This window comes from Bufo gargarizans, chromosome 4, assembly GCF_014858855.1.
Source record: "Bufo gargarizans isolate SCDJY-AF-19 chromosome 4, ASM1485885v1, whole genome shotgun sequence".
Taxonomy (NCBI): Eukaryota; Metazoa; Chordata; class Amphibia; order Anura; family Bufonidae; genus Bufo; species Bufo gargarizans.
This window is the reverse complement of record NC_058083.1, coordinates 493,868,000-493,880,398: the sequence shown is the minus strand read 5'-3', so window position 1 is coordinate 493,880,398 and position 12,399 is coordinate 493,868,000. Positions and strand designations below refer to the sequence as shown.

Sequence of the window (12,399 nt, the reverse complement as noted above, 5' to 3'; positions counted from 1 at the left end):
AAAGGGGGTGTCTCATCTCAGACAATGGGGGCATATCGCTAGGATATGCCTCCATTGTCTGATAGGTGTGGGTCCCACCTGTGGGACCAGCACCTACACCAAAAATGAAGCCCCGAAAGTTGTGGAGGGTGCACTGCACACACGCAGCCGCCCTCCATTCAGTACTTAGAGGCTGCTGAAAATAGATGAGTGCGAGCTTGGCTATTTCCGTCAGCCCCATAGAAATCAATGGAAGTGGCGGCCGCACAAGCGCAGGGCGCTTCCATTTTTCTACTATGGGTAGAGCACTAGGTAGTGGCCGGACCCGGGGATACCCGTGGTCTTCCGGCCACCTCCTTCCCAGCTCAGTTCTCGGTGGGACCTAGACCTATACCCCTTTAAGGCTAAGTTCACACGAGCGTGCTCGGTCCATAGAAATCAATGGAAGTGGCGGCCGCACAAGCGCAGGGCGCTTCCATTTTTCTACTATGGGTAGAGCGCTAGGTAGTGGCCGGACCCGGGGATACCAGTGGTCTTCCGGCCACCTCCTTCCCAGCTCAGTTCTCGGTGGGACCTAGACCTATACCCCTTTAAGGCTAAGTTCACACGAGCGTGCTCGGTCCGGGAAACATGCTCCGTGTCATGACCATATTTCCCCAACTGAACACTGCTCCTCCAACCCAAACTCTCAGCATGATAATAGCTGGACTTGGTTGCATCCCCAGGCCTGTGCCCTCTCCTGCTCACCTGAATAGACTCAATGATATCACTGCATCATGTCTGCTGCTGGGGATAGCCCTCCAATCATTACCGGAACAGAGCTAGGGGAGTATTACTTTTTTATTTTATTAATACTACAGGGGCCAGCACTATTGTAACAGGGGCACTAAGGGGGCATAACTACTGTGTGGGGCACTAGGGTAGCATCACTAATGTGTAGGGGGCATTAGGGAAGCATTCTACTATGGGAGGCCCTAAGGGGGAATAACTACTGTGTGAGGCATTAAAGGGGTTGTCCGGGTTCAGAGCTGAACCCGGACATGTCCCCTTCGTCCCCCACTCAAGGGGCTGGGTGGAGGAAAATGGGGATATGTCTGGGTTCAACTCTGAACTCGGACAACCCCTTTAAGGGGGCATAAAGGGCCCAGGCAGCATACTGTAAAATGAGCTAGCCTTGGGAGGGAGGGGCTGTGGGGAAGTTACTACAGGGAGGGGGGCCCTTTCAAAAATTTGCTATTTAGTTTAAAAAAATTTTTTTTTTTCTTTTTATCGCCATATACCCCTATAACGTTTTTACATTTAAAAGGGTTTTCCGAGATTTTAATACTGATGACCTATCCTCAGTATAGGTCATCAGTATCTGATCGGCAGGGCCGGCGCCACCATAGAGGCAAGGGGGGCAATTGCCCCCGGGCCCCCGACTCCTTAGGGGCCCCCAGCGCCGGCCCGGCCGCAACTACTATATTATCTATAATTCTATTGTGTGCCTGTGTGGTCTGGAGATGGGCCGGCGCCGCGCCGCAGTAATGTAATTAAAACTAACTGGGCTGGAGTAGTCTGGAGTGGAGGGGCCCCCCGCCAAGCGCCGGCAGCCGCTGACTGTGCCTGCGCTGCGCTGCCGCTGCTTTTCTCTTTATGAGATTCGAGACTGGAGCAGCAGCATGCACGGCACAGGCAGGCACGTCTAGCGTCTGGCTGACGTACGTTGCCACCAGCTCCGCCCCCCCCCCCTGCCCAGAGCAGAGAACTTGGATTGAACTTAAGGAGCAAGCAAAGCAAGCAAGCGCCATTGGCAGCCAGCCAGCCACAGCCCAGAGCCCAGTCTCACTCTGCCAGCAGCGCCAGGGAAGGCCCGCCGCCCACAGTCAGAAGGCAGCCAGCCCCCAGCCAAGTTCCAAACTTCCACTGACTGTCTGGTAGGTTCATTGGTTATATTGTTTTGTTGTTAATTAAACTGGATCGGATCCATGATGATCCATCCATCCATTCCCAGTTCCCCACTCACTGGCTTACTTACTTCCCAGGCACCATCTCACCCGCCCGAAATGTGCATTTGGGGGGGGGGGGGCAGTTACTGGTACTACCAGTAACTGCCCCCCCCCCCCCAAATGCACATTTCTCCAGTCCAACTGTCCAAACAGAACCAGGGCGGGCTAGTATACTGGCACTGGGATGGGTGAGATGGTGCCTGGGATGGATCCGACCCAGTTTAATCAACCAACCTACCAGTAACTGGCCCCCTCACACCCCCAAAAGCACATTTCTCCAGTCTAACTGTCCCAACAGAACCAGGGCGGACTAGTATACTGGCACTAGGATGGGTGAGATGGTGCCTGGGATGGATCCGATCCAGTTTAATCAACCAACCTACCAGTACCTGGTTGGTTGATGAAACTGGATCGGATCCATCCCAGGCACCATCTCACCCGTGGCAGTGTACTAGCCCGCCCTGGTTCTGTTTGGAGTCAGTTGGACTGGAGAAATGTGCATTTGGAGGTGGGGGGGCCCCTTATTGTTTTTCGCCCCAGGGCCCCATTTCACCTAGAACCGGCCCTGCTGATCGGACCCCTACTGATCAGCTGTTTGAGAAGGACTTGCCGCTCACAGCACCGCAGCCTTCTCCCTGCTCACCAAGTACAGCACCGTACATTGTATAGCTGCTGTGTTGGCTTCATGCTCAGCCCCATTCACTTCTATGGGGCTGAGCTGTGCCTAGGCTACGTGACCAATGAACGTGTCATCACTTGGCCTAGGAAAAGCAGCACGAAGTCCTACTGCGAGCACCGCTGCCTACTCGATCTCGGACCCCCACCGATCAGATACTGATGACCTATCAGAGGATTGGTCATCAGTATTAAAATCTCAGAAAACCCTTTTAAGTCTATGGAGCTGTGTGAGGGCTTTTTTTCTGCAAAGAAGTCTGTAGATTTCAATGACAACATTTTTGGTTGTGTATGACGTTTTGATCACATTTTATTTTTTGGGGAGGTGAAACACTGAAAAAAAAACTGCAAATCAGCCATGTTGATGATTTTACAGCGTTCACCGTACGGGATAAATACGTTAATATTTTAATAGTTTCGGCTTTTTGGGATATGACAATGCCTATAAACTTTATTTTAATTTTATTATGTGGAAAGAGGGGTATTTTATTATATTCTTTTTGTCTTTTCTAATATTTTTTTAAACTTTTTAAACTTTTTTCAAGCCCCCAAGGAGGCTTGATTATGTTACCTTCAGACTCCTTATTACTTTGCAATGATTTATCATTACAATGAATGGCAAATTTACTTTGTTCTTATGGAGCCCTGCAACTTGCAAGTCTCCATAAGAGTAACATTTGTAATAGCATGGGTTTCTTCAGAAAGAGACCCAGGCTATTCCAGACAATGAGCAGCGACCCGATTGCCCGGTGATGGAGCCGCCCTGTCCCTGGGAGCGCATCTGAGTGGTTTAATGTCTGTGATCGGCATTATCGGCAATCGCAGACATTAGCCTCGGGTGTCTGCTGTGTGAAATGGCTGAAACTCAGCAGCTATCATGCCCACTATGCACAGGACCAGGCGCCATATTTACATGTACGGTAGATGTCGGGAAGAGGTTGAAGAGGACCTGTCACCTCTCCTGACGTGTCCGTTTCCGTAATTTCCCAAGAAATAATCATGTTTTCCCATAACCAATCTTTGTACTCTTCCTCTGTTATTCTTCCTAGACATTTATGAATATATTGACAACTGAGTGTTACCATTCCATTGTCAAAGGGGTGTGTCCCTACACAGTCTGACACTGGCTGCACTGATTAGACAATGACAGACTGTGCAGGGACACCCCCAAATTAAGTTGTCAATATCATACATTTTTAGGAGGAGTAAAAGATGAACAGTACAATGCAGATATCTAATAAAGGATGTTCCAGTCTTATTTCATGGGGCATACAATTATTTAGTAAAGTAATCATTTCCATGGAGCCTCAATTTATAATGAGCTATCAAATAAATATTATTATAACATGTAATGGTGGGAAAAAAAACTTTACATTTTCTCTAGTTTTAATTACCATTACAGCAATGTGAACAAAAAATGTAGCATCACCCTAAAACTGACTTCAGCTATCACTGATTATCCCAATATGAAATAGATTTTTGCAACCTACTCCATGATATATACAGTGGATATAAAAAGTCTACACACCCCTGTTAAAATGTCAGGTTTCTGTGATGTAAAAAAAATGTAAAAAAGATGAATCATTTCAGAACTTTTTTCCACCTTTAATGTGACCTATGAACTGTACCACTGAATTGAAAAACAAACTGAAATTTTTTAGGTAGAGGGAAGAAAAAATATTAAAATAAAATAATATGTTGCATAAGTGTGCACACCCTTAAACTAATTCTTTGTTTAAGCACCTTTTGATTTTATTACAGCACTCAGTCTTTTTGGGTATGAGTCTATCAGCATGGCACATTTTGATTTGCAAGATTTGCCCATTCTTCTTTGCAAAAACACTCCAAATCTGTCAGATTGCGAGGGCATCTCCTGTGCACAGCCCTCTTCAGATCACCCCACAGATTTTAAATCGGATTCAGGTCTGGGCTCTGGCTGGGCTATTCCAAAACTTTAATCTTCTTCTGGTGAAGCCATTCCTTTGTTGATTTGGATGTATGCTTTGGGTCATTGTCATGCTGAAAGATGAAGTTCCTCTTCATGTTCAGCTTTCTAGCAGAAGCCTGAAGGTTTTGTGCCAATATTGACTGGTATTTGGAACTGCTCATAATTCCCTCTAGCTTAACTAAGGCCCCAGTTCCAGCTGAAGAAAAACAGACCCTTGGCATGATGCTGCCACCACCATGCTTCACTGTGGGTATGGTGTTCTTTTGGTGATGTACAGTGTTGTTTTTGCACCAAACATATCTTTTGGAATTATGGCCAAAAAGTTCAACCTTGATTTCATCAGACCATAACACCTTTTCCCACATGCTTTTGGGAGATGTGTTTTTCTTCGTAAGAAAAGGCTTTCGTCTTGCCACTCTACCCCATAGCCCAGACATATGAAGAATACGGGAGATTGTTGTCACATGTACCACACAGCCAGTACTTGCCAGATATTCCTGCAGCTCCTTTAATGTTGCTGTAGGGACGTCCAGTTCTTGGTAATGTCACTGTTGTGCCATATTTTCTCCACTTGATGATGACGGTCTTCACTGTGTTCCATGGTATATCTAATGCCTTGGAAATTATTTTGTACCCTTCTCCTGACTGATACCATTTAACAATGAGATCCCTCTGATGCTTTGGAAGCTCTCTGTGGACCGTGGCTTTTGCTGTGGGATGCGACTAAGAAAATTTCAGATAAAGACCAACTAGAGCAGCTGAACTTTATTTGGGGTTAATCAGAGGCACTGTAAATGATGGCAGGTGTATGCTGACTCCTATTTAACATGATTTTGAATGTGATTGCTTAATTCTGAACACAGCTACATCCCCAGTTATAAGAGGGTGTGCACACTTATGCAACCACATTATTCTAGTTTGTTTGTTTTCTTCCCTCCACCTAAAAGATTTCAGTTTGTTTTTCAATTGAGTCGTACAGTTTATAGGTAACATTAAAAGGTGGAAAAAGTTCTGAGATGATTTAACTTTTTAAAAAAATTTTACCGCACAGAAACCTGACATTTTAACAGGGCTGTTTAGACTTTTTATATCCACTGTATATAGTATGTAGTTTTGAATTTGCATTACTTTTTATACATTACTACAGTAAACTGTAATTCCTTTATAATACATGTATAAAAGTCTACCACACAATATATACAATGTTTTCTTATGTTTACTGCTATATATATATATATATAAAACAATAAAACTATTATACCATACATTTGTAGCCTCAGGTATAATGAGCATTTTTCCATCTCAGAATGAAGTACTTAACTTAAAAATGACCTTTTATTTCTCCGTTAAGGAGACCTGAAATTTCACAACTCATAAACCTGAAGATTACATTGTATTTTGGCTTAATTCCAAACCCCAGGAGTCCTAAATATTCAATGGCTTTAAATCCAGAAATAATCCTCTTGTTTACATGTTCCATGCATCATTACTGTGTTATTCTGTCCACACCTTTCTTTCATCAGCGAGTCATATTTACTTGTATGACAAACTGTTCACTTTTCTTTTTAAGTTATTAGGCTGCTGTGTGAGTATCTGGCATTTGCCAAATAATTTTGGAAGCTAATAGCAACGATATATATTAGACATTGATGGATTTTTATTCTCAGTAGCTACTCAGGGGCGTATCTAGACATCACAGTGTCCAATAGCAGAGCATTATCTAGGCCACACCCCTTCCAGTTTCCTCATACGCTCCTCTCTTCTCAGGCACTGGCAGCACTGCTACTAGTTACAACCCAATGACTGACAAAGTAAGAACAGCTGAACTGATTGTGGCAGGATATGAAGACAGACAGTTTGGCTTTAGATCTCCCAATGCGTAAGCCCAACAGGAATACTCAAATACCTAAACCTGCAAGTATAGTACACTGGGGGAGGGGAGCTGAAAGAAGAGATATAAACTGATTCTGCAGTATGTAGTGTATGCTGTGAACCTGGGCTTTAAAGGGAATGTATATTACCCTAGGGCAGTGATGGCTAACCTCTGGCACTCCAGCTGTGGTGAAACTACGACTCCCAGCATGCTCCATTCATTTCTATGGAGTTCTGACAAGAGCCAGGCAAGTGTGCATTTTGTGAGTTGTAGTTTTACCATAGCTGGAGTGCCAGAGGTCAGCTATCACAGCCCTATGCGATGCCATACTGAAGGTACAAACCGCCCACCTGAGCTGTTTATAATGACAGGGCAGCAGGATGAATGTGCTTTCTGGCTGCAATGAATGAAAGCAAAGAGACAGAACCACTGATGGGCTACTGACCAGGGAGTGGTAGGGAAGATGCATGCAGAACTGTATCTGGAGTTGCTATCCTGCCTTATCTAGCTGTCCAGCAGTACAATAGAGATGTTACATGTCATTTAATCCTCTGGCCTCAAATGAAATGTCTGTGCTGTCTCTGTCCCAGTCTACACAGCAAAGCAGAAAAGTGAGCTCTGTAAAGCAGAAAACCGAGTTCACTGGTCAAAATCTGCATCCGTTCTTTTCTCCAGTGGCCACTGCAAAAACTACAATATTTCGGGACGGATTGTCACAAAAAAAGTTTATGACAAAAGCCTGTTTTTATTTAATTAGTTTTTATTACATATTCCATTGAAAACCTTACACTGTTGGAGACTCAAAGGGTTATTCCCATATTGTAAAGTGGTGGCATATTGTTAGGATATGCCAACATTTTATAATCAGTGGGGGTATGAACTATGGGCCCCCCACAGACCCTGAGAATGAAGGGGCCACAGTGCTGATTTAGCCATTAAGTGCTGTACGGATTAAGGGGACGAATTGATGAATCAGTTCTGCTGCTCCTTCATTTTCTGGATCAATGGGGGTTCCCAGAACTCAGACCCCAACAGATTATAAAGTGATGCCGCATCCAAGTGATATGCCATCACTTTACAGAATCGGAATACCCCTTTAACTTTTTTTAGATTCACAAGATATATCTTCTATTAATTTGTTTAGAGATGAAGTTACTTGAGTGAAGGTTTTGATTTATGTATTGGACTAAATAGGAATAGAAATGACTTTGCTAAGCATGTTATTTCTGTCCATGAATAAGCCTAGTGATGAAAAAATACTGGACAGATTTATGTCTCTTCTCAGTTTCATTCAATCTTATTATCTGATGTGGAATAAAATGAACATATGCAGATTTTGACCAATGAACCAGTTTTCATTAAAGGGGTATTCCGGTTATATCAAGTTATCCCTTATCCATAGGATAGGGGCTAACTATTAGATCGGTGGGGATCCTGCCACTGGGGCTCCCACCAATCACAAGAATGAATGGAGCGGATGGTTGGAAATGCCATCGGCCACTACATTAATTTCTATAGGGGTTCCAGAAATATCGAGTACAGCGCTCGGCCATCGCTGGAACTCCCATAGCAATGAATGGAGCTGCCAAGCACATTTCTGACCACCCAGTTCGTTCATTTCAGTGAGTTCCACTGGGCTTGGAGGCTCCGTTCTCGTGATCGGTGGGAGTCAGCATCACCCAGTTTGACCAAAAAGAGACTCCAGTGAATCCCTGAGACTGTGTGCAACAGAAGAAACAATCAGATTGTTGAGCAGCTAAAGACGGAGTACAAGGTCTTCATCTGGGAGGGTAATGCACATCTATGGCTGATAGACATCATAGCTAGGGATGAGCAAACTTCTGTTTTCAAGTTCGGCATACAAGGCTCAGGATATCTAAGAATTCCTTATGGTCTGTGGTAATGGAATCCATAAAGGAAGTCTTAGATGACCCAAACCCGAACCTTGTACGTTGAGCTTAAAAAGAGAAGTTCGCTCATCCCTAGTCATAGCACTTGCTTAGGTTTAAAAGCCTCTGGCCTCCCACTCATATTAGGTTGCAGATTGCAGTGTTGCTTTGTAGGATTTGCACCACTGAAGAAATTGCTGGGAAATGTTGGATTTATATGCACCCTGCAGCAGGCACCGTATGAAAGGAATTGCTATGTAAGGATTTGCATTTCAGATCGACTTGGTCCAGCCAGAACTTGTTGAAACTGCTATGCTAAGACTTCGTGCCTCTGTCCTGTGTGGAAGTGTTTAGCATTTACTGTTCAAGTAAAGCCTGCTAGTCAGCTAACCTCCATCCAACTCCATTCTGGTCTCCTGCCTGTCATTCTGCACCATACACACCCCACCTTCCAGGAACAAACCCCCTGGGAAACCTCTACTTACATCCTTATTCTCCTTACATCACTGTGCCAGCCTTGGGAGTGAGGGAGAGGACCTAGCCACTCTAAGTACTGTGCCAATTACCACTCTCATCCTCCTTTTTTCATTCCCGTTTAAGATGCTGCTGGGAAGTAGGAAAGTATGCTTCCCTTCACAGGTCCGGTGGGGACGAGAGTGAATTTAACTAATGATTCCATCTTAGACAACCGCTTTAAAGTCCCTAATGAAAAATGCATAACAGGGTCCACCCACCTACGATGTGCTAATCGTAATACTGGGGTCTTTGGGTCACTTCAGCATCAGGACATAGGGCTATCATTTACAATTTACTACAGAAGTAAGGCCCTAAATACACAGCAATATTGGGTCACTACACAAACTCAAAGGCATCCGTCAGTGTAATTGTCTGAGCCACACAGCCTGATTAAAATCAGCTATATGGGTAGAGAATATTATTCTAAAATGTACATGGTTGGTGGTGGGTCTTGTGGGCCCTTTTATTTTGCACGATGCCCCAGGAGCTCACAGAGGTAACATAGTAACATAGTACATAAGGCCGAAAAAAGACATTTGTCCATCTAGTTCGGCCTGTCATCCTGCAAGGTGTACATGAAGTTGTCATGTATGGTAGGTTAGCATATCTAGCACATGGTTCAGTTCTAAGAATGCAACACTATGTGCAGCTGAGACCATATTCTGTACAAAGAGCACCATGTGGTTTCACCTACACTTCATGGTGACTACTACAATAGGACCTTACTCAGTCCAGTCACTGTGTGTGAGTCTTGCAGCCTGGCAGGGGCACAGCAAAGAGTCAGGCAGAAATAACAGATCTACTTTGCAGAATTTTCCTGTTTAATACAATTCTACAGTGCTTCTGGTTCATACTTCATACAACTGCACAGAACACAAACATTATGTTCCTTTCCCACAAGAAGTGCAATTTATCCCAGGCTCCATTATCCAACCAGTGCCACTATGAACTGCGTTTGAACTCCCAGAGGGTGGCTGTTCTCTATTAGTCAATTTCAGTTTTTGGGAAAAAATAATAATAAGGAACTCAAGACTTACTGATTTCAAAATGCTGACGGCTTCCTTACTCAGCCACACAGGGTACAAGACATCATCGTGGAGGATGGATTCAAAGAGGTCATCTTCATTGTCTGCCTCAAAAGGTGGTTGACCCGCCATCATTTCGTACATTAAAACACCCAGGGCCCACCAATCCACCGAGGGCCCATATTCTAATTCCTGTAATATCTGAAACAAGAACATAACTCTTAGTTCACATATTAATACATCTCTACAATCACCCACAGACCAACTCCTACGAAATCCAGATATGGTGAAATGTTCCTCAGGCAGAGAACTACCTACCTCCACTTTTATTTAACCTTTGCAAAGAAAACTAATGTAAAATCATAAGCCAGAACTACAGTTATACACTAGCTGAACCCTTTCCTCTATGATTGTGCTGTCTTCTTTCTTCTTTTTTTGGAATGTGGTCAGAATCTTCCAGCATCAGACTTGCCCACCAGAGTACCAAAGGATCCTCTAGTAGGCCCAGGCTCTGATACCAACATGGGCAACAAAGATTCAATAGGGAAAAAAACAACAACATTTGGCTGCCTTTGGAGCTAATCGCTTGTGACTAGGGTCTATCTTTTTGATTTAAAACCTATTAAATATTGATGATATAGGGGGGTTAGGCCTTGAGACTTCCCATTAAACCCCCTAATCTACCTACTAAATGTCCTTCTTCCTCCAAAGGTATAAGTAAAGGGTCCTTTAAGCGGCTCCTATAGATTCTGCATCCAATTATCTCCCTGCAAGCTATTGGGAACAAACTACCCCTCTGATTGGAGCTCATCCTCTTCTATGTACTATATATACGACATGGGACTACTTTTGGGCCCAACAAAATTCATGGCCATTGCCTCTGCCTGCCTTCTCTCTCTCCCCCTCTTTGTCTATGTCCTGTCGCTTTATTGCTAAATTAAAATTTTCCTTCTTCTTTTATTACTACTGCTATGCCATTCATACTTAAAATGTTAGGAGAGTGGCTGAGCTTTGTGATACTGCCGGTAGCAATATGGAGAATATCTCAGTAATACTGATCGAGACACAAAACTATATGGCAAGGTCCAGAAGGACACCTGTACTCATTTATGTGACCAGTTCCTATGTAAGGGGTGGAGGAGCACCTCCATTCTAGTTATGTAAATGACAAATATGTTTTACAGTGTCATATATTAGCATTCAGATTTTACCGTCACAGCAGTGTTGGGCACATAGGCGTGCGCACGGGGTGTGCCTGGGCACACCCTAATCACACCCCTGTGCTCCGCCTCCTGCACTGCCTGCCAGCCGCCCCGCACTAGTGTCCGACCGCAGTGCGCCGCACTGCTGCTTCCTCATCATGTCAGAGACAGAGAGTGTGACATACTAAACTACATACTGCTGGTCTGGATGCTGGTCTCATCAGTGTAATCGGATTATCCACTAATGCATCCAGTCCAGACTCCACCCCCACTGCTCCGCTGTGCTGTGCTCCGCCTCCTCCTTGTCTCAGTCTCCCGGCTGCCTGACGTAACGTCACTCACTCCGACGTCACGCGCCTGCTCCGCCTGCTTCTAAAGTGGGAGGAGCATGCGCGTGCAGCGTGACAGAGTGAGTGACGCCACGTTACGCTGCCGCCGGCTGCCTATTTTGAATGTGGAGAGCGGGAGCCTGCCTGCCCGCGCCCAGTAGGCCAGTAGTGAATGGATTCAATTTCTGATCTTCTTTTGTGCACTGCCAGCGGCCCAGCAGTCTGCCACAGTAAAAAGAAAAAGTCTGGAGAGGAGTCCTGACTGTCCCCAGTAAGTTAGTGAAGTTTCAAGTGATAGATAATGATTGTGGATTATTAGATAGTAGTATACATACTAGTACATACTTTGCACAAGTTTATTATTTACAACTTAAAGGGAACCCGTCACCAAAAAATCGCTTATTAAGCTGTTAATACTATTGAGGTTCCCTTTAAGTTGTAAATAATAAACTTGTGCAAAGTATGTACTAGTATGTAGTACCTTATAGTGCTGCATAGTAGTTTCCTAATGCACTTTTTCATCGTTTAGCCGCATTTAGCCTCCTGGAGAAATCAATGTTTTATTCAGTCGCTGCCCCGTGCTTCAAGTCAGGTTTTAAGTCAAGGGGGCAGCGGCCTAGGCGTCTCCAATCCTGCTCTCCCCGCCTCCGGCCGCCTTTATTGACATGCCGGATCTCAGTGCCGGTACCGCGCTCCCAGCCCGCATGCGCAGTAAAGGGCTGCTGTAGCGTGATCCCGCCTCTGGCTCGTACACTCAGCCTGCTTCAGTTTCGCTACTGCGCATGCGCCCGGCATCTTCTTTAACTGCACTAGTATGTAAGGCTGACGGGCGCATGCGCAGTAGCGAAACTGAAGCCGGCTGAGTGTATGAGCCGTTTTGATCCAAAGTGTGTGTGTATGTGTAATATATATATATATATATATATATATATATACATACACACGCGCGCGCGTGGCACGCATATATATATACAC

General features: G+C 44.7%; 1 protein-coding gene across 2 annotated transcripts in view; it reads right to left on the bottom strand.

Annotated features, from left to right (window-relative positions):
* The window catches only part of PRKCE (protein kinase C epsilon), a 413,449-nt gene that overhangs the window by 20,591 nt on the left and 380,459 nt on the right, over window positions 1–12,399 (bottom strand). Inside the window, exons 14-15 of one of the 2 annotated variants that reach the window (XM_044290817.1) lie at window positions 9,906–10,094; window positions 5,054–5,107 (exon numbers count right to left, since the gene is read on the bottom strand). In XM_044290817.1, the coding sequence (XP_044146752.1) occupies window positions 5,099–5,107; window positions 9,906–10,094 (198 nt within the window). In that variant the 3' untranslated portion in view covers window positions 5,054–5,098. Of the gene's footprint in view, window positions 1–5,053; window positions 5,108–9,905; window positions 10,095–12,399 lie in introns of those variants that run through there. The other variant, XM_044290816.1, reaches the window with a different exon arrangement.